The 19,373-nt window shown below is 33.4% G+C and overlaps 1 protein-coding gene across 1 annotated transcript; it reads left to right on the forward strand.

The window, feature by feature from the left end:
- Positions 1 to 6,644: 6,644 nt before the first annotated feature.
- Positions 6,645 to 8,632, forward strand: LOC127128616 (6,7,8-trihydroxycoumarin synthase). The gene is made up of 2 exons (XM_051057983.1): positions 6,645 to 7,682; positions 7,765 to 8,632. Exons 1-2 carry the CDS (start codon positions 6,783 to 6,785, stop codon positions 8,368 to 8,370), a joined length of 1,506 nt encoding a protein of 501 aa, XP_050913940.1. The 5' UTR covers positions 6,645 to 6,782; the 3' UTR covers positions 8,371 to 8,632.
- The last annotated feature ends 10,741 nt before the right edge of the window (positions 8,633 to 19,373 follow it).

Raw genomic sequence — 19,373 nt, forward strand, 5'->3', positions numbered from 1 at the left:
GATTTTATGTCCTTACCTTTTAATGTGTCCGCCCCTGTCCACCCCATTTTCTTATAGGCTTTTACGGACATGAGTATTAACTTAATTTTTTCTATTTTTAATCTTAAAAATTGCAATATTTACGGGTTCGCCTCGTCCCGCCTTTACTTTTTGCGGGACGGGGTAAGATTTTAGCCTCACGTCCTTAACTATGTCCACACTGCCCCGTTTTTTTTTGCAAGCTTTTGCGGGTTGAACCTAATAGGACGGGCATGACCCATTTTCCACCATAAACAAATCCTTGTGTGCTCGTATGCACTAACATTGTCTCTCACGGGTAAACCCATGTGCCACAATAAACATGGGGAGAAAGTGCATTTGTTTTTCTTTTAGCATGTACTTGTCGTGTAATATTGGCCAAGATCGTAATTGTTATATATGTATGACAAAGTGACGACAGGTCGATGATGAGGTTCTATATGTTATGCAGGTTAATGTCTTCTAAAGATTTTGATGACGTTAACTGAATACAGAATAGATAAGTTAAGCATCATCAACTAAGAAGCAAGCATGAGACCAATTGTTCAAGTTCTAATTCAAAGAGTTAAACAAAGTAATTAAAAGGAATTGAAGTTGTTAAAGCTCGACTGATCCTACGCTTAATTTTTAATCTTATAGTTTGATCCACTGAGTGTAATTTAAGCAAAAGTAGGTCTTTAAGTGCTAAAGTGATGCATGCACACACCCAAAGTATTTCAAACTCTTCATCTTTTCTTAAAACTTCATTAAACTAATCATGGCAAGTACTTAGTCTACTAATAAGCGATTCTAATCGATTAGAAAAGTAAAAATCTTTTTCTAATTGATTAGGCTATTTATCTAATTGATTAGGGTAAGAGTAATGCATCTTAATCGAATAGAAAAGTCTTGTAAACTATTAAGTGATGTTGTATATTAGTGTTTCCTTTGCTAGCTTAACTTAATTGATTAAGTTGTTGATATAATCGATTAGGAAGTGGCCATGCCCATGGGTTGTTGTCTTTTTTAACCAATTTTTTTCTTATTTAAATTAGTGTTTTCCTCACTTCTAAACAAAAGATTTTTATGAATAATCAACTCTTCTATCTCACTCATTATCCTTATCTTATAAGTTTAATTCACTAGAAATTGCCTTAGTATCGAGAGAGTGAAAATTTTCATTTGAAAGTTGTATTTTTTTTTTGTTCTATATTGTATTTGTGTAATCAAGGGTAATCAAGGGTTTTTTTTTGTTCTATATTGTAATTGAAAGTTGTTTAAATTAGTGTTTTCCTCACTTCTAAACAAATTTTTTTTATGAATAATCAACTCTTCTATCTCACTCCTTATCCTTATCTTATAAGTTTAATTTACTAGAAATTGCCTTAGTATCGAGAGAGTGAAAATTTTCATTTGAAAGTTGTATTTTTTTTTGTTCTATATTGTATTTGTGTAATCAAGGGTTTAGTTCTCTTATGCTTTTGTAATAGATTTAAAGGTTGCAAGTTGAACTTTTAAAAAGCTTGGTGTAATGTTGTTAGGTTGAACCTATGTAAAATTTCAAGTTCTTGGTATAAGGTTGTTGAGTTAAACCTATGTAAAATCTCAAGTTGTTGTTAGTGGAAATCTCAAGAGAAAATACTTTGAGACTGAAGTAGGTTGTGTGGTTTAAGGCTAAACCAAGATAATCTCTAATGTGGTATTTCTTACTTTATTTCTTTTAATTATCTTTTATTTATCTTTTTTGTTGCTTATTCTCTATTTTTATTATCTTTTTAAAATTAACCTTTTAAAAATCAAGCAAATTTCTCTAAAAAATAATTAAATTCTAATATTACAATCCACCCTCTTCTTGTGTTTGAAGTCGTTTGTTTAACAAGTGAAATAAGAGCTTAACTCTTATTACATTACTAAACATCTCGGGAGGTAGTATGGTGACTTCAAACATTTTTTTAATAAGAGTTTCCTTTGAACAAGCCCCCATAGTTTAATGATGAAGGGTATACCACATGGAAAGCTCGAATGGAAATGTTTTTAGAAGCTATTGATTTTGATTTATGGGATTATGTTTTAGATGGTCATTTTTTTCTACACATTTCATTAATAATGAAGTAGTAAACAAACCCAGAGAATTATGGACCATAGAAGAAAAATAAAAAGGGGAGAAAGTTATCTACTTATGGGTGATTTAGACATGCAAGATAGTGAAGGTTCCTTATCCTCCTATCAGAGCCTGGGGGTTTATATGATTTTTCCTAATTTTTCCCTTTTTCATACGACCTATGTGAATTGACCAAATAAGGTTTGGGAAACGTCTTATTGGTGTGATTGTTGAGAATATTTTTGTATGTGATTGCTCTGAGACCCTAAAAGGGGATTTGGAATAAATCCCCTAAGATCTCTATAAGTTCTATTGTTTATAGGTTTATAACCTTGTTATTGATGATTTGATCGTATGAATTCTTTTGCTTACATGGTTGATTGTTGTTGTAGAGTTTGGATTTTGTTCCCGGGAATTCAAACAACTATGTTTGGGACATTTGGTTTCCCAATTTTGTAATGACCATAGTTTTTGGTCGATGTGTGATTTGGTCGATATGTGACCATAATTAAATGTTATCTCATACATAGCATAGGGTTTTGGCTATAAAGTATTTTGATAAGGCGAGAATATAAACCTGTAACATATGAATTCCTACTATCCATGGTTAACCTTCTCTGTTTTGTGCAGTTGGGACTCAATTGAGCGAATTGATTGAGTTTTGGATCTATTTAATAAAGTGAAAAATGCAGAAAATCGTCGGTAGCTATAGAAATGGGTTGACCGCCTTATTTCAGGCATAACTTGAGTTTGGTGAGTCGGTTTGAGATGCCTTTAGTTGTGTTATAAAGATAACGCGATAATATTCATTTTGAAGTAGAGAAATTGAGTTTATAGGCGTTACAACAATAGAAATTTTCTGGTTTTTATACCAGAGGCGTAGTCAATATTAGTCTTGTGTTGGTCATCATGTTTCATGCGTAACCTGAGTTTCGTAAGTCCTTTTAGGACGTCGTTAGTTTCTTAGAAAGAGGGCTTAGTGATATTTAAAAATGGAAAGTTTCACAATTTTATCATGTGTATATAATGTTTCGTGCTATTTTGAAGTCAGGCATTCTGTTTTAGAGTTCATGCAAGAATTGTTGTGATAGGGTTGAACTAAAACGAATAGAACTGGAGTTTTGTAACTCCGTTTGACATGCAGCTAAGTGTGTTTGAAATAGTCTTTAAAGAAGTTTAAAACTGGAGAGTTTCATGAATTTATCATAAGTCTATAAAATTTGGTGCTATTTTGAGGTGAGTTAATTTTAGAGTTAGGTTTAAAGTTTTGAGCAAATTTTGGATGTATTGACCTTTAGTTACCTTTTGATGAGTTTAAGAGTCCTATTTTATTTGATTTAATTTATTATAGAGTTATCATAGTTGCTTTTGATTTGTTAGAGTTGGAGATCCGAATATAGGATACACTTGAGTTGAGTTTGGAGCACCATTGACATTATAAGGTTACCTTTTGATAATTTTAAGGAAAATTGTCTTCTATGTCCTTAGTAGAGTTATCACTCGTGAATATTACCCTTAGAGAAATTTGGATACTTTAGTGTACCTTTGGGGTACTCGAAGGATATTTTGAGCATTTCCCGAAGTTTTTAGAGCCCGAGAGCCCTTCAGTGGTATTTTAGAGCATCTTGTGACATTAGAGTCCTTTTGGTGACCTTATGGTCACTTTTGAGTAAATTGAGGAAATTGCTTGTCATTACTCTGTTAATTGTATGACATAATAATAATATTGAGTTTTAAGAGTTTTTGAGAAAATAATACGTTTTTGAGAAACTATGATTCCTTGAGACTTTTTGACTAGTTTTGAGTAATTTGATGAGTTGAGGACAATTAGTAATAATATAACTTTACCTTTTGAAATAAATAATTAATTTTTTTTGAAAATACATTTTGAGTATAGTAATCCAGACAGAGATTACATTGATGACCTTGAGTGACATTTTGAGCATAGTAATCCAGAGAGGGATTACAATGATGGTTGAGTATGAAAAATTATAGGTTCAAGAGTGGAATCTTTTGTGAATGATTGAGACTTGTGTGTTGTTATGATTTTGAGATGATGATTATGTTGCATGTTGTGTTGTTGTGATCACGCATTCATGTATTTCAGAAATAGGTACGACTTTGTTCTATTTGGTGGCCTCAGATCTATTTGGAAGGATCATTGGTCTAGTTGAGAGACTAGAGGCGAATCTCATATTTATTTGGTGGGAATCGTTGGTTCAGGTGAGGGGACCGAGACCGTGGAAGAAATTAGTAACATACCTCTAATATCCACAAAAACTTGATACCACATGCATTTGCGATGGAAATGGTGGCATTGCATTGCATTTGCATTATGAGTTGCTTGATTGTGTTCGAGTGTGATTACTATTATATTCATTTTGATTGTGTTCGAGTGTGATTGCTATTGTATTCATTATTACTATCCCGTTTTGTTGAACTTCACCATTACCATGTGTTAGATGTATTCTCATCCCATGTTTATTGTTATGGCGTATATGCTCTTCGGCAGTACAGACAATCAGGTACTCAACAAAAGTAGTTGCTTGTCAGTTGGAAGATGGCTTTGGAGGTTGTCTTTGTTTAATTTATTTATCATTTTTATTTGGTATATCTTCTCTGATATGTATCACTGGAGATTGGCACATTATTTATTTTAGAGTTCTCTGTTGAAATTTATTTTCGTCATTTGGTGACTTATTATATTATTGATGCAACGAGGATTATTTGTTTTCCGCTGCGAGTTTGAAACAATTTTCATGAAATAACTGATTTGTGTGAAGCCACATTCTTAAACATGTACTATTTTCTCTTTTATATTAAGAGTCAGGGTTTAGGGTATTACATAGTGATATCAGAGTAGGTCGGTTCGTCCAGTCAGTTTTTTTTATTTTTATCTATTTCCTAGTACACGACATGTGTATTAAACACTATCGACGGTCGTTTGTTTTTCTTAACGGGTTCCAGCAGGAGCAGGATTGAAATATGTGAGGGATAAGCTTCTGCTTCTCCAAAATGTTTCAGGTGTGAATGATTGGTTAAACGTGTCGCCGATTGCAAGAGTGCAAGTGTTGTTGATGCTGTGTTGTTTCTTGAACATGAAGAGAGTACGAAATCGAGTTTCATGTATGTCGGTCAAGTTGAGATGTCACCGAGGGAGGACCATCATGTGCTCGTTATGTTTTCTTTCTTGAGAGTGGAATGCGATGTTGTGGCTAGTGATATGCCAATGATGTGCGAGTTTCCTGAGGATATTTGTGACTTGCCGCCGGAGCGATAAGTTGACTTTGCCATAGATTTACTAATGGGTTCTAGACCTATGTCGATGGCACCTTATAGAATGTGTCCAACACAATTAGGTGAACTGAAGAAGATGTTGACGACAACACCAGTTTTGATATTACTAGACCCGAAAGAACCTTTTGTGGTATATTGCAATGCGTCTAAGATGAGCTTGGATGGTGTTCTTATGCATAATGGAGATGTAAGAGCTTATGTTTCGCGACAGTTGAAGTTCATGAGAGGAATTACCCTACCCATGATCTAGAATTGACAACCGTGATTTTCGTGTTGAAGTTGTGGAGACATTCGTTGTATGGTTTTAGATTCGAGGTATTCAGCGATGAATAAAGTTTAAAGTATTTTTTTATCAGAAGGAGCTGAATATGAGGCAGAGGAGATGGTTGTGATGTTTGAAGGACTATGTCTAGTTAAGAGACCAGAGGTGGGTCTCAACTCTATTTGGTTGGGATTGTCAGTTCAGGTGAGAGACCGGAGACTATGGAAGATTTTAGTAACATACATCTGCTATGCATTTGAGATGGAGATGGTGACATTGCATTGTATTTGCATTATGAGTTGTTTGATTGTGTTTGAGTGTGATTGAGAATGTTATTTTATTGAATTTCACTGTTATCATTTGTTAGATGTATTCTCATCCTCTATTTGTTGTTGTGGCGTCTCTACTCTTCGGGAGTACAAACAATCAGGTACTCAGCAAGAGTAGTTGCTTGTGAATTGGAAGATGACCTTGGAGGTTGTCTTCGCTTAATTTATTTAGCGCTTTTAGTTAATATTTATCTACTCTGATCTTTAACACTAGGGATGTGCACGTTATTCATTTTGGAGTTTTTTTTTGAAATTTATTTTCGTTATTTGGTGACTTATTATATTATTGATGCTATGAAGATTATTTGTTTTCCGATATAAATTTAAAACTATTTTCATAAAATAAATGATATGTATGAAGTACCATTCTTAAACATGAACTATTTTCTTTTATATTTATATTAAGAGTCACAATTCAAGATGTTACATGAGCTCCCTAACTTCTTCGGTGTTGTAAAGAAATGAATAGATCTGACGTTGCCCCAATTTTCTTCAACTCGAAAGATAATTAGTTTTACTAAAATAGTCCAAAAAAAAAGTAATTAGTTTGAATTAAAAACTAAGGTAAAACAGTGATGCTAAAATATATTTTTTAGAAAATGAATCAATAATTTAAGAAGTGAATAGACAGTGACATATTGAAACGATCATTGAGTTTATTTAAAGAGTAGGCATAGATATAATTCATAGTTACGTTTGTCAGTAGAACACATCATAAAAACAAAGAGAGGTTTTGTTCTGACAGCACACTCGACATTTTTCGAAGTGAGAGTTATCTAGAAAGCTCTAATCAATAATGGTGTCATTTCTTCACACACTTCTAGCCTTTCCTTTATTGGTGTTATTCCTTTTCATGAAATACAAAACCAGTAACAAGAACTCACCATCAACCTTTCCAAGAGGTCCAAAAGGCCTTCCCATACTTGGAAACCTCCATCAACTTGACATTTCAAATCTCCATATTCAGTTCTGGAACCTCTCAAAAATTTACGGTCCTCTTTTCTCCCTTCAAATTGGTTTCAAGAAAGCCATAGTTATTTCCACACCTAAACTAGCTCAACAAATTCTCAAAGATCATGACCATGATGTATCCAGTAGACCCCCATCACGTGGCACACAAGCACTGTCTTACAATGGCATAGACATGATATTTTCACCTTACAATGATTGTTGGAGAGAGATAAGAAAAATCTGTGTTGTCCATTTCTTTAGCTCCAAAAAGATTTCTAGCTTCTCTCATATTAGAAAATCTGAGGTCAAGAAATTGATTGAAAAGATATCTAAGCATGCTGACTCTTCCAAGGTTTCAAACCTTAGTGAGATTCTCATGTCACTGTCAAGCTCTATGGTGTGTAGAATTGCTTTTGGAAAAAGTTATGAAAATGAAGGAGGTGAAAAAAGCAGGTTCCATGATTTACTTAATGAGACGCAGGTCATTTTCCTTTCCTTTTATGTTTCAGATTATATTCCTTTCATGGGATGGATTGATAAACTCACAGGCTCAATTGCTCGTGTTGACAACACTTTTAAGTCCTTGGATGCATTTTTTGAACAAGTTCTTAAGGAACATCTCAATCCTAATAATAGCAAGAAAGAAGAACAAGAGAAGGATATAGTTGATGTGTTGCTTGAGTTAAAAAATCAAGGTCATCTCTCAATTGATCTCACCAATGATCACATCAAAGCTGTCCTTATGGTATGTTTCCATGATTTTCAATTTTTTTTATCTCTTATCAGATACATACTATGTCATTAATATCATATTTGGTTGATTACAGAACCTACTTGTGGCGGCTACTGACACAAGTGCAGCCACATCAGTTTGGGTGATGACTGGACTAATGAAGAATCCAAGAGCAATGAAGAGAGCTCAAGAAGAAGTTAGAAGCGTTTGTGGGAAAAAAGAGTTTATAGATGAAGATGATATTCAAAAGCTTGTATATCTCAAAGCTGTGATAAAAGAAACACTAAGATATTATGCACCAGCACCACTAGCCCCAAGAGAGACCAAAAGAGGTTTTGTTCTAGATGGATATAAAATAGAACCAAAAACGTTAGTGTATGTGAACATTTGGGCTATTCATAGGGATCCCGAGACATGGAAAGATCCAGAAGAGTTTTATCCCGAAAGATTCTTAAACAATGATGTTGAATTTAAAGGACTAGGTTTTGAGTTGATTCCGTTCGGCGGTGGACGTAGAATTTGCCCCGGTATACCATTGGCAATCGCTACATTAGAAATGGTGACTGCAAACCTTCTCAATTCATTTGATTGGGAAATGCCTGAAGGGATGACAAAGGAAGATATTGACATTGAAGGGTTGCCAGGACTTGCTAGACACAAGAAGAATCACCTTTGCATTGTTGCAAAACATCACAATTGAATGCCATAAGGCACTGTTTCTAAGTATTGTATCTATCTGTTAGACTTCTCCTTAAGAAAATGTTATGTTTTATTTATTTGTAGGGTTTATGTTTTGAATAAAAGGGCATGGAGGAGTTGATTAGATTATAATTATTGAGTGGTTAACAATTGGGAAGATGAGAGGTCAAGGCTCTCGAAATCCTTGATAGGAATTGTGTCTTTTGCACTTTTGTTTTTGTTTGGATATTTCCAATTCTATAGAAGTGTGTGATTGTGTTCTATCTATAATTTGAGAACATTTACCTAAAGAATATTCAATGATAAACAATTATCATTCAGTTATTTATAATATTGGTATCAAATTCTATCAACCGATGGCAAGACTCTCAAAACCTTGCAGAGCAATTATCTTAAAGTGATTATGTGTGTTTTGTGTGTAGTTCTTTATACATTAGTTCTTGTTAAACGAAAATGGATGATCAAATTTCCCTAGAGAAAGAGAAATGCATGTCACATGCATATATGATATGCATGATGGCCATAGGATAATTTGATACACATGCCATGATAGTTAAGATGTTGTAAATATGTTGTAACTGTCATATTTTTTTTTTAAATTCTGTTATGATCAATCGTCTACTTGCAAGATATATAAGGGATTGTACTTAGATTGTAATGCTCAAGTAGTTCAATATACATTACTTCTCCCTTTTCATCTCTTTTTTAAGCTTTAACCATGGTGTTTCTGTGGTGTTTTCATTCTATCAACATGGTATCATGAGCCTCTTGATCTGAGAGTGCATTGTTTTCGTGTGTCATTGCTCCCTCTCGCATTCAACCTCATGCAGATCCTTAATTGGATCAATCCAGTCCTTTTATTTGTTCAGCCGAGTGATGAACCATCGTTTCTTAGTGTGTCTCCTAAGTTCAATGGTGCGAATTATCACTCATGGCTCATTCAATGTGTCGAGCACTTGGAGGAAAGTTGAATTTCGGGTTTATCAATGGCATCACCGATCCAATTATTGATAGTTTTGATCCATTGTATTGTGCATGGAACTGGTGCAATATGCTTGTACATTCATGGATTATCATTTATGTATCAGAATCCATTGCTCAATCCATCGTTTTCATGGAAAACTCAATCGATGTTTGGATCAATCTCAAAGAGCGTTTCTCTCAAGGAGATTTGGTGCGCATCTTTGAGTTGATGCAAGAAATCTATGCTATGCAGCAAGATTCAAGGTCAGCCACTGAATTGTTTCAGATTTAAAGATTTTATGGGAAAACATTGAGATTTACACTCCAATTTCTACATGAACTTGTCATGTTAAGTGTTCATGCCAAACTATGTGTAGTGATCGAAACAATTTTGTCATTTCTCCCAATTGGCGTCAGGCGATGATGGAAGAAATGGCTGCATTGCATTCAAATAACACTTGGGACATTGTTACTTTACCTCCAAACAAAAATACAATGGGATGTCGATGTATTTATACAGTGAAAGTTGGACCAGATGGTCAAATCGATCGTTTCAAATCCCATTGTGTATCAAAGGATATACACATATATTTGGTCTTGATTATGATAACATTTTTTCTCTACTGGCCAACATTAGTTCAGTCGGTCTCCTTCTTACAATGACTTATACTCATCATTGGTCACTTCATCAGTTGGACATTAAAAATTTCTTTTTACACGGAGAATTGGAGGAGGAAGTTTGTATGGATTAGCCTCTAGGTTTTACTGTTCCTGGCAAATATAAACTTATTTTTCGGCTTCGTTGTTCTCTTTATGGATTGAAACAGTCCCCACGTGCTTGGTTTGATCGCTTCAACTCTACCTTGATACAATTTGGTATGACTAGATATGAATTAGATCACTCTATTTTGTTCCTTCATTCCTCCATCGGTCAACGCATCTTTCATGTGGTCTATGTTTATGGTATTGTTATCACTGGAGACGATATTAAGGGTATCCAGCGACTCAAAACTCATATTTTCAAAAACTTTCAAACAAAAGATTTGGATCCACTCAGATACTTCTTAGGTATTGAAGTTGCCCAGTCCTCATTCGGCATTGCAATCAACCAGCACAATTAAAGCTTAGACATTCTCAGTGAAACTGGTACGCTTGATTGTCGTCTTGTTTATACTCTTATGGATCCCAACGCCAAGCTTCTTCTAGGTCAGAGGGAGCCATTGAAAGACCCGTGAAGATATTGACAGCTTATGGTAAGACTCAACTATCTTACAACCACCAAATCGAATATTACATTTGCAGTGAGCATTTGAGCCAGTTTCTGAATACTCCTTGCGATAGTCATTGGGATGCAGTCATTCAAATTCTTAGGTATATAAATAATGCACCAGTAAAAGGACTATTATATGAAGATAAATGTGATGCTAAAATCATTTGTTATTGGGATGCAAACTAGGCTGGATCATCGTCAGATATAAGATCCACGTCCGGATATTGTCTTCTGATTGGAGGTAATATGATCTCATAGAGAAGCAAAAAACAAAATACAATTGCATTATCTAGTGTTGAAGCTAAATATCGTGTTATGACAGCAGTCTCAAAGGACCTTGCATGACTGGAAAATTTACTCTAAGAACTTAGGATATGAGATCTTCAAAACACAAAACTTATATGGGATAATCAATCAACACTCCACATTGTATATAATCCGTTTTTCCACGAATGGACCAATCACATAGAAATAAACTATCATTATTTAAGGGACAAAGTACTACGAGGATAAATCACCACAGATTTCGTAAAATTCGAAGACTAATTAACTGATATGTTTATAAAGTCTCTGAGGAGTTCTCGAGTGGATTAAAGTTGTAACAAACTTGATTCATATGATATATATGATCCAATTTGAGGGGGAGTGTTAAGAATATTTGTATATAAAATAGTCTCACATCAATTATAACATGTAATTAGCTATAATCTCTCTATCTAATACAATTTTCGTAGTGCTTCTTAAAACATAATGTTTATTCAAACGTTCTGAGTCTTTTATATTTCAATACTTTCTTTTCTTCTTCTGGGATCTTGCAAGTGAGGATGTCTAGAAGGTCAATTCGACTAACTAGGACAAAGTGTGTCCACTTAGAGAATTAAATTGGAAATGATAAGGGAGTTCAATCTATCCTATTTAAAATAAGTGGCGGGGGAGAATGCATATTGAGCAAGATGTGATGTGGTCTAAGGTGCTTGCATCTAAATATGGGATAAAAGGTGACTGTTTTAAGGATGGAGGTAGTAAGGCATATGTGTGGTGTAGAGACTTAGAGGTGGAGTTGAGTGTGGGTCATTGGCTAGACGACATATTATCTCTATGTGTGTGTAAGTGTAATGGTTAAGATGAGTACTTTTTCGATTTTATACATTATTTCTGATACAACTTAATAAAAATATAGTTTAATTCTGTTAAATTCAATTATATTAAACTCAATTATGTTCGCCTCTGTGACAAATTTGGTGTTTGTTTATCCATCGTTTTGATTACAATCAAGTTGAAAAACCATGTCAAATCAAAAGTGTAAATAATTGCTTTATTACTTTCACGTTTTATTGCATTGGAACATTATTTTCCACCGCGGTATATAGTTTCTAACGTGAATTCAAACATATATATTACTGAATCATAAACTGATTATTTCAGTCATATACTCTATTGAAAAGAAGAATTTAAGTTATTTGTATGTGAAAGCAAATGAATCATTTGATATTTTGTAGATTGAAAACATAAGATTACAAATTCCCACAATTGTCCACTATCTTGTTGCTTTATCATCTAATTTTGTGGTTTTTGAAATTATTTTTGTCTTCATGACACTAATGCAGGTAGTAAAATATTTCACATCAACATTTGACATCATCAACTCCACAGATCATCAAGGAAACACTGCTTTGCATGTGGCTGCTTACAGAGGCCACTTAGCTGCAGTTGAAACTCTAATTTCTGCATCTTCCTCACTAATCTCAATACAAAACCACGTCGGAGAAACTTGTCTCCATAAGGCCGTGTCTGGATTCCAGTCTCCTGCATTCCGAAGATTGGACCGACGGGCATCGAGAATGAATTTGATGCTAGTAGTACTACTACTGATCAGGGAAGTGCAGGAATGAGCTCAACTACATCTAACTCGGCAGCTGAGAATAGAGCTTCAACAAGTAGCAAGAAGCTAAATTCTATATACAATGTATCCGAAGGGTTGAAACGTGTTCTTCAATGGCCTCGAGTGAAGGGCAAGAAACTAATGGTTGATGACAGTTTAGTGAACAGATGCAAAAAATGAGATTCTCATATGAAACTCCAACCTAACTTAGGCAAATACTTTTCAAGCATTTTTCACTTCCCAGTGGAGCTGTCAATTTAGGGGCTGGGCCTAATTTTTAAGGTCCCAAAATTCTAAAAATAAATGAGCCCAAAATATATAGGCTCCCTAAATTAAAGGCCCATAAAATTCAAGTAAAGCCTTGAGGCCTCATCATTTTTTAAAATTGATTTTTTTTTTTAAGAAAAAATTATTTTATTATTTTATTTTCATAATTTTTTTTTTTTTGAAAAATATCAACTTTTTTATTTTAGGAAAAATTCAATTTTGTTTCAAACAAAATTAAACTTTTTTATTTAAAAAAATCGATTTAAATTTTTGGAAAAAATCGATTTTTTTTATTTTCGAAAAAACTTTTACCTTTTTATTCTATTTTCGAAAATAGTCAGTTTTTTTTTTTCGAAAAAATTCGGGTTTTTTTCAAAAACAAATCACCATTTTTTTTCGAAAAAAATTAATTGTTTATTTAAAAAAAAAATTGATATTCTTTTTCGAAAAAAAGAATTGACTTTTTTTTCAAAAAAAGATTCTTTTTATTTTTAAAGAAAAACCGCCTTTCTCATTTTAAAAAATTAATCAATTTTTTTTAAAAAAAAATCTATTTATTTTTTTTGAAAAAAAAATATATTTTTTAAAATATCAATTTTTTTAAAAAAAACTAAAAATTTTAATACTTAAAAAAAATCGATTATGTTTATTTTTAAAAAAAATGATTTTTTTTATTTAAAAAATTTGAATTTTTTTATTTTAAAAAAATAAGGTTTTTTTTTCGAAAAAAAAATCAACGTTTTTTTTTCTAAAAAAAAAATAGTTTTCAAAAATATTTATTATTTAAAAATACATATTTAAAAAAATAAAATATATTGTTTCAAATAAATTATATTTTGAACCCCTCATTTAAGTTCTTTAAAAATCAAAAATATGAGGGGTTTAAAAATAAAGGACCAAAGAGTTATTGATTTAGTAGGGGGCCTAAAAAATGGGGCCAAATAAAGACCTAATTGTTAGGGTTTGTTTGACCCCTTACTTCCTAGCAAGAAAGGAAGTATGTGTGTTAAGAGTTACCGATGAAATGCTAATGCTAACAAGAGATTTGCAACAAGACATGCGCAAAGTCATACCGATATGATATCTTGACACAAGTTAAGATTTCAGGAAGATTGACATTGGACAATAAGAATCTTGGTAATTCATGAATGAAAGATTGGTAATATGGTGAGTTTGACGTGTAAGAATGATGTTGATAGTGGGAATAGGGGTGGACATAAACCGCAAACCCGACCCAACCCTTTAAGAACCAAAAAAAAAGAAGGTAATAGGCGGGTTCAAACGGTTTAACGGGTCCAACGGGTGATAATAGCGGGTTCAGTTGGTTTTAAATGGGCGGGCCGGGTATCAAATTCTGAACCGCGGGTACCCTAACCCGCCCAATCAATAAATTGCAACTTGAATTTTAAATGTGATATTGTTTTATATTTATCAATTTTAATAGGTTATACAGAACAATAAAATGAATTGTAGTTTTTAAAAACAACATTGTTAAAAGTTGTCTATTATTTATAAATGTTGAGTTAAAAAGTTAAATTTTGTTAAAAAGTCTTAATTATATTGGGTCTTAAAATTCTACCAACCCGAATAAACCATCCGAATAAACCCGTAACCCGCTAAGACCCAACCCGCTAAAATCGATTTTTAATTTGGGCGGAATTGGGCCTTGATGTTCTATCTGCGGTTTGGGTTGGGTGGTGCTTTTGGGCCCGAACCCGCCCAACCCGACCCATTGTCCACCCCTAAGTGGGAAGTAGAAATAAAGGATTCAAATGCTTAATTGATACACATCTGGAAATAGTGAAAATAATTTGTCAGCTGACTGGTTAGGTAAGTAAATTGATAGAATATGTCATTATTTGCATCATAACTTCATCGAATATTGGCCATTATTTAGGAAGATAGATCTCATGTTTATAAGCTCAGTTGCTGGATTTTGAAATAGGAATTGTTGACTACACTTCATTTAATTACTCACCCATTTTGTTGAAAACTCAAAAATATCCATTTTGCATGGTCTGGATTTTAAAATCCTAACGGAACACAACACTACAAACCCAATAGTAGAACTACGCCAAAGACAAGAAAAAATATGGATTTAGAAATTCAAATTTCTCACTAATGTTGTTTTACCTAATATAATCAATTAAAAAGAACAACAATAAGGATTTAGAAATTCAAATTTCTCACTAATACAAGAAAATTTGAATTTTTAAATCCTTATTGTTGTTCCTTTTGATAGGTTGTATTAGGTAAAACAACTTTGGGTAGTACAAGATGTATTTCCGTGAAGATGTAACATGTGGGACAAGATGTTCCAGCATGCATACAACATCTGGTCTCAGTCTATAGGTCATGGTTTGTGAGATCTTTAGAGCAAAATTCCGGTTGATTCCTGAAAGATTTGGTGTTTATGATTTGTATCTTTTAGCAATATGTTATTCAGTAAGATTTGCGAAAAGATTTAATAAAATCAAAGTCAATTAATTGATGATTTAAGTTGAATGAAAATCAAATCAAATCATTTTTTTTGGATATTTTTAAAGTAAATCAAATAAGGCTATTATCAAATCTAATGCTCATTGGAAAAAAGCCCAGAAGATGGATTGCTATTTAAAGAGACTCATTCTTCCCTTGAAGACACTAAACATAGCAAGAATTGAAGATTTAGTATGCTAGGATTTTTGTTCTTTGAGTCTTTGTATTGTTGTTTATTGTAAACCTCTATAAAAGCCTAATCTAAATATTCAAGGCATAAAGGTGGATTTCTTAGTTGAGTTGTAATTCAACATATTAATCGCGTCTAAAGCATTGGGCACTAGGATTGTGATTAAGAGAATGTGAGAATGGTTCTCATATTTAGGGGTAGTCCTAAATAGAAAAATATGGGTAGTATTAGGAAGTAGGCATTGAGAAAAAGGTTGTTCATCTAAGACTAATTGTACTATTTCTATTTTCCTTTAAATAGAAAAATATGGGTAGTATTAGGAAGTAGAATGGTCTAATGCAGAAGATGAAGAAACTCTTGAAAATTCTAAGGCCTTGAATGTTATTTTTAATAGTGTAGACAAGAGCATGCTTAGATTGATTAACACATGTAATGAAGCCAAAGAGGCAAGAAAGATTCTCAAGATTGCACATGAAGGCACATCCAAAGTGTGTATGTCAAAGTTGTAGTTCCTCACAACTAAGTTTGAAAATCTGAGAATGAAGAAAGATGAATCCATCTTAGACTTTAACATTAAGATGTGTGTCATTGCCAAAACCTCTTTTGCATTAGGAGAGAAGATGTCTTTAGAGAAATTGGATAGAAAGATATTAAGATTCCTACCTAAAAGATTTGATATGAAGGTCACAACTATTGAAGAAGTCCAAGAAATTACCACCATCAAAGTGGATGAAATCATTGGATCTTTGCAAACTTTTAAGGTGGCAATAAATTATAGAACTGAAGAAGAAAACAAGAATATTGCCTTTGTGTCCAACACTTGAGATGATGAAGATCAATATGATACATAAGAAAGACTATAAGATGATATAGCTCTTGTTGGTATAAAGTTTAACAAAGCTTTGAAGAGACTGGATACAAAATGTAGAACAAATGTTGTAGATAAAGTGTTAGATAACTTCAAGAACATCAGTCCCCAACACAAAAGAAAATATAAAGACAAACCCAACAAAGGCAAAGGAATTAAATGTTTTGAATGTGAAGGTTTTGATCACATGAAAGTTGAATGTCCCACATATTTATGGAAACAGAAAAAGGGGATGTCAATCACTTGGTCTGATTCTGATGATGAGAGTAAAAAGAAATAACTAAGAAGGTGTTGGCTTTCATTGGAAAATATGATTCCGGTAGTGATTCTAGTGATGAAGGAATCAATCATGAAGAGCTAGCTGAAACATATAGAATTTTGTATATTCAATGGAAGGAAACTTTCAAGGTATTATAGAAATAAAAGAATACTATAAATGCTCTACTTCTAGAATGAGAGAAACTTGGCTCAATTATTTCAGGTCTGAAAGAGGAAATTACCTTGTTAAAATCCAAGATTGATAATTTGACAAAGTCTACGTGTATGTTGAACAATGGTTCTAAAGCTCTTGATGAAATTTTGGAAGTTGGAAAGATGGGCAATGATGTGAAGAGAATAGGATTTGACTACAACTCCATGATCAAAGAAGAAAAAGTTCCCACTAAAAGTCCCCCCCCCCAAGAAGAAAACTGAGGTTTTATGAAGAACCATATGTCCCAACATCATGTTCGACATATGTACCCTTAATACATGAGAAACAAGAGATCATCATAGAGATGTCATCACTCTGGAAGATATGGAAATATAAGGCCATATTGTTATGACTTGTATGGATACCCTTAGTCTTATAATCATCCAAGGTTCAACAGAAAAGGAGGAAAGAACATTCAAGCAAGGAAAGTATGGAAGCCCAAAGATGTTGTCACAAGTCTCATAGCTCACACATCTCTTAGGGTTTCCTCAAGAGAAGATTAGTACTTTGATAGTGGATGTTCCAGGAACATGACTGGAGAAAAGTATTATGTTAAAGAGTTGAAACCCTAATCCAATTGTTATGTTACTTTTAATGATGGAGCAAGAGGAAAAATCAAGGGCATATGCAAAGGGGTCTATTTATGTCTCTCTAACCTTAATAATGTGTTGATGTAAGATGGTTTAACTGCAAACATGATCAATATAAGTCAACTATATGATCAAAGTCTGAATGTGAGCTTCAACAAGCCTGGATACATTGTTTCTAGCAAAGATCAAGAAGTATTAATGAAAGGATCAAGATCAAAGACAATTGTTATTTGTCGTATCTCAAAACAAAAGTCAGGCATCAACATGTTTGATATCAAAGGTAGATAAGACCAAGGTATGGCACCAAAAACTGGTTCATATCAACCTTAAGAGCATGAAAAGATCATATTTGAAGATGCTATCAAGGGATTGCCAAAGCTCAAGATCGAAGAAGGAAAAATCTGTTGAGAATGCCAAATAGGAAAGCAGACTAAGATGTCCCGCAAAAAGTTCTGGTATCTTGCCACCTCAAAAGTACTAGAGTTACTTCATATGGATCTGATGAGGCTTATGCAAGTAGAAAGCCTGGGTGGGAAAATATGTGTCTTTGTGTGTGTGGATGATTTTTCAAGGTACACTTGGGTCAAATTTATTAAAGAAAAATCATATACTTTTGATGTATTCAAAGATCTATGCCAATAGCTCTAAAGAGAAAAAAAAGGTATGGGCAAGTGAAAATAAGAAGTGACGATGGAAAAGAGTTTAAAAACTCTAAATTCTCTTAATATTGTTCTTCTAAAGGGATTGGACATGAATTCTCAGTACCTATCACACCTTAGCATAATGAAGTGGTTGAGTGAAAGAATAGGACATTGTAAGATTCGAAAAGAGTGATGTTGCATGCCAAGAACCTACCTTACTATTTTTAGGATGAAGAAATGAACACAACTTCTTACATTCAAAGTAGTGTGACCATAAGATTTGGAACCAAAGCAACTCAGTATGAACTGTGGAAAGGGAGAAAACTAATTGTCTAATATTTTCATGTATTTGGTAGAAAGTGTTATATCCTGGAAGATCGTGCGAAATGAAGAAATATGGATCCCAAGAGTGATGAAGGAATTTTCCTAGGTTATTCCATCAATAGTAGAGCATACAGAGTTTATAACAAACGTACCAAGATAATGATGGAATCAATAAATGTTGTCATTAATGATACTCTTGAAGAAAATAAATAAGATGAAGATGATGTTTCTCTCCAACAGATTGATGTCCTAGCAGATGTCTTAGCCAAGAGGTCTGACATTGAGTCTGAAAGCACAAATTATGAAAAATCTCAAGTCAACAAAGGACTATCAATCATAACTTAGAAGGATCATTCCATAAAAAATATCATAGGAAATCTGAATGAAGGAGTTATCACCGGATCTAGAGAGATGATTGGCAACTCATCTTTTATTTCAAAGATTGAACCTAAGAACATCAAGGAAGCTTTTACTGATGAATTATGGATCAATGTTATGCAAGAAGAGCTATGACAGTTCAAAGGAACAAGGCATGAGAATTTGTTCCTAGACTTGAAGATATGAATGTCATTGGTACCAAATGGATTTTAAAGAAAAAATATGATGAAAGTGATAATGTTACAAGGAACAAGACACATTTAGTTTCTCAAGGGTACACTTAAATAAAAGGAGTAGATTTTGATGAGACACTTGCTCCAGTTGCTAGAGTTTGGTCCATTAAATTCTTACTGGAAATTTCCTGCATGATGAAATTCAGATTATATAAAATGGATGTTAAAAGTGCCTTTCTGAATCGATATCTTAATGAGGAAGTCTATGTAGAGCAACCAAAGGGATTCATTTATCCTAGTTTTCCTAAACATGTGTACAAGCTTAAGAAATCTCTTTATGGTTTAAAGAAAGCTCCAAGAGCTTAGTATGAGAGGTTAACTGAGTTCTTAATCAATAATATATACAATATAGGGGGAACAAATAAAACTCTATTTGTGAAGAATGAAGGAGGAAAGCTCATGATAGCTCAGATCTATGTTGATGACATAGTCTTTGGTGGGACGTCAG

This window comes from Lathyrus oleraceus, chromosome 3, assembly GCF_024323335.1.
Source record: "Lathyrus oleraceus cultivar Zhongwan6 chromosome 3, CAAS_Psat_ZW6_1.0, whole genome shotgun sequence".
NCBI classification, from domain to species: domain Eukaryota; kingdom Viridiplantae; phylum Streptophyta; class Magnoliopsida; order Fabales; family Fabaceae; genus Lathyrus; species Lathyrus oleraceus.

Coding starts and splice junctions, on each gene's coding strand:
- LOC127128616 (XM_051057983.1), top strand. CDS start 6,783: ATGGTGTCATTTCTTCACACACTTCTAGCCTTTCCTTTATTGGTGTTA. Junction 7,683..7,764: donor ACATCAAAGCTGTCCTTATG/GTATGTTTCCAT, acceptor GGTTGATTACAG/AACCTACTTGTGGCGGCTAC.